This window comes from Megascapheus bottae, chromosome 1 (assembly GCF_031878675.1).
Source record: "Megascapheus bottae isolate mThoBot1 chromosome 1, mThoBot2.hap1, whole genome shotgun sequence".
Classification (NCBI taxonomy): domain Eukaryota; kingdom Metazoa; phylum Chordata; class Mammalia; order Rodentia; family Geomyidae; genus Megascapheus; species Megascapheus bottae.
This window is the reverse complement of record NC_143509.1, coordinates 100,031,976-100,035,477: the sequence shown is the minus strand read 5'-3', so window position 1 is coordinate 100,035,477 and position 3,502 is coordinate 100,031,976. Positions and strand designations below refer to the sequence as shown.

Below are 3,502 nucleotides of genomic sequence, written 5' to 3'. Positions count from 1 at the left end.
TGCCCCTCGCCAGATCCGTGTCTGGGCCCTGTCCCACCTTGGGGGTTCGGCACCCTGACAGGCACTCAAGGCTGTTTCTAGATCACACCCCCACATGTGTCAATCTGTGACAAACAGAAGTCCTTGAAGATACAACTTCCCACCCATGACTCCCAGAAGTCTGTGTGAGAAGAAGCCAGAAACTGGGACCTCTGCAGGGTCCTTCCCTGAGGTCCCCAGAATGCCACTCAGATCGACTGCCCCCCCCCCCCCCCCCCCCCCCCCCCCCCCGCCTAGCTCTGCCCTTCCAGGGAAGGCAGTTCATCAGTGTCAGGAACTGTTTTGCAGAGTATGCTAATGCTCATACCAGTCAACGTTGCCAAAGCCAGCAGTGTTTAATGTTTAACGTTTAACCGCGTCCTCTCTCTCCTCCCCACCTGGCTTTATTAGGACCTGGGCGGTCGCCGCAGCAGTGCTGTGATTCTGGGGCACCCAGGCGCGGCGCAGCGGGGTTAGCGGGGCCCCCGGCATGGCCAGCACAGCCGTGCAGCTCCTGGGCTTCCTGCTCAGCTTCCTGGGCCTGGTGGGCACCCTCATCACCACCCTCCTGCCGCACTGGAGGCGCACGGCACACGTGGGCACCAACATCCTGACGGCCGTGTCCTACCTGAAGGGGCTGTGGATGGAATGCGTGTGGCACAGCACGGGCATCTACCAGTGCCAGATCTACCGCTCGCTGCTGGCGCTGCCCCAAGACCTGCAGGCCGCCCGGGCCCTCATGGTCATCTCCTGCCTGCTGTCCGGCATGGCCTGCGTCTGCGCCGTGATTGGCATGAAGTGCACGCGCTGTGCCAAGGGCACGCCCGCCAAGACCACATTCGCCGTGCTGGGGGGCGGCCTCTTCCTGCTGGCCGGCCTGCTGTGCCTGGTGGCCGTGTCCTGGACCACCAACGACGTGGTGCAGAACTTCTACAACCCACTGCTGCCCAGCGGCATGAAGTTCGAGATCGGCCAGGCGCTGTACCTGGGTTTCATCTCCTCCTCCCTCTCACTCATCGGCGGCACCTTGCTCTGTCTGGCCTGCCAGGAAGAAACCCCCTACAGGCCCTACCATGGCCAGCCCAGGCCAGCCATGACCCCAGCGCCCGCCTACCACCCGCCCGCCGCCTACAAGGACAACCGGGCCCCCTCCGTGGCCTCGGCATCGCACAGCGGATACAGGCTGAACGACTACGTGTGAGTGCCAGGGCCTGTCCCTCTCCAGACGGCCCTCAGGACTGCTGGACTCCCCACCCTCCACACACACACACACACACACACACACACACACACACACACACACACACACACACACACACACCTGGACTTCTCACTGGGGCAGAGGCTCCAGCACAATGTTTACTTGTGGACTGTGTGTGAGTCCAACAAAATAATATGCACGTGAGGAAAATGTGCCCAGGGAAGGAGGGGAGAGAGGAGGAGAGGAGAGAGCTGTGATACCAAAGACGCTCAACACCATCTTTGCTGTTTTTGTATTTATTCTATGTATTTATGTGGGGTGGTGACTAAGTGCTCAATAAAGGGATGTTTGGCCAGTGAGATTTGTGTGGGGATACAAGACTAAACTTTAGGCGAATGGTTGTTTATGACATAGATGGTGGTAGTTTCTGTTTCCAGTCTGTTCTGTGTGATAAGGTGATGGTCATCTCAGTCTGAGCCTGTGAGGATTTTGAGGCCATGTAGCCAAGATGACAAGGTAAGTGTAGCTAAGTGTGATGGGGCAGTGGCCGCCCCAGTGCCTGGTGGGAAAATCAAAGGCTAGCCTCACTCACTAATACCAAGGCAAGTGACGTTTGGGCTACTCCAAGCACAGAGCATCCCGGTGCCCCTGTGAAAGCCAGGCAGGGGGAAGAGAGGAGGGACTTCCCTGAGAAGAGAGAGTTGCAGGAGATGGCAGAATGATGGTTATGTCCACTCTGCCTGTGAGTGACAGGCCCCCACATTGTAGAAGAGAAAAATGAGAGGTGAGAATGAACGTGACGTGTTGGCTTTCTCAGTCTTGGCAAGGAACCAGCTCGCCCCCTCCTCAGGGAACCTTGGTGGGACCCCATGGCTGCTTTTCTGGGGTGCCAGTTCCAACTGTCAGGAGAGCCTGACCACTTTGAGAGCATGGAGGTCCTCTTGCACACACACACACACACACGCATGGATACACACACACACGCATGGACACTCACATAGACACAGCCTGCAGAGCCTTGCCCTTCTGCCCCCAGACTCACGTGCTCACTTGGCCTCTGGCCGCTCCCTGTCCGGGTCTGTGCCCTGAACCCCAGCTCTGAGCGTGGAAGGAAGCTGCCTCTGCTGAAGGCCTGAGCATCACAGTGTGCAGGTAGAGCCGCGGGGTCACTAGCAAGGCTTCCTGGAGTGGCCTGATGACCCCATGCCCGGGGCCAGGGTGACTTCGGGACAAGGGTCAAGCAGCCTACGAACAGGTATCAAGAGAAAGGCCAGGTGAGGCAAAACCCAAAGCGGCTAGAACCAGCCATGCCTGGAGTTTACTCACATTTCCTGAGCAACTGCTTCCTCTAGACCCTTGACTTCTTCCAGATAGGGCTGAGAAGCCCAGCTGCTCCCTCCCTGGCCGCAGAGGCGCCTGCAGAATGTGTGCGAGCTGAGCTGCGCAACCTCTAGCTTCCCCAGGTTCCCGCCATACCTACTAACAACAATAACCACGGCAACAACCTGTCCGTGATATCAGTCAGGGACCACGCCTAGCAATAGTGCAAAGCCAAGGGCTGCAGGGACAGACAGACAGACAGACAGGCAGACACACACACACACACACACACACTTCTCAAGCCCAGGTAGCAGGCACCGTCCCTGATAGCGCAGGTGCCACATTTTGGTTTGTATGTGACAGCAGAGAAGTCAAGAAGGTGGAGAACTACCATCTCACTTTTTTCTGGGCATTGACACCAGAAAAGTCATCATTTATTTATGATAAAAGAAAAAACTGGGATTGTTTTGACCACAGCACTTCCTCTTTTTGTTTTTTTTAAACTCAGGGCCCCATACCGCTTGCGCTACATCCCCAGTTCAAATGAAAAAAATAAATAATCTACCATTTAAAATATTATTTAAAAAAGAGATGAATCCGAATGAATTTTTTAAAAAAGAGGAATAAAGTTTTCTACATGCAGAGTGATGTTCTCTTGTGGATCTCTACTTGAAATCACAGTCCAGAATGTGTTAATGGGTTATTTTCTAGTTAATTGACCAAGGGAGAAAAAAATAAACTGCTTTTCAAATTCTTTCTCAGCATTTGGTTGCTACTAAAAATGTCTCTCCCACTCAGAGAAACGGACAGCAATGACCAGCGTTTACTGAACGTTTACAACGTGCTGATCAGATCCAATGAGATACATGTCAAGCCATTGAGAATCCCACTGAGAACCCCGCTTGACAAGGAGACCACAGCACAGAGTTGGCGTTAACCCGTCCAGGGCGGTGGAGCCAGTAG

The 3,502-nt window shown here is 54.9% G+C and overlaps 1 protein-coding gene across 1 annotated transcript; it reads left to right on the top strand.

Annotated features, from left to right (window-relative positions):
* The first annotated feature begins 501 nt into the window (after positions 1-501).
* Positions 502-1,585, top strand: Cldn14 (claudin 14). The gene has a single exon (XM_090333723.1). It carries the CDS (start codon positions 509-511, stop codon positions 1,217-1,219), a length of 711 nt encoding a protein of 236 aa, XP_090189849.1. The 5' UTR covers positions 502-508; the 3' UTR covers positions 1,220-1,585.
* The last annotated feature ends 1,917 nt before the right edge of the window (positions 1,586-3,502 follow it).

Coding starts and splice junctions, on each gene's coding strand:
- Cldn14 (XM_090333723.1), top strand. CDS start 509: ATGGCCAGCACAGCCGTGCAGCTCCTGGGCTTCCTGCTCAGCTTCCTG.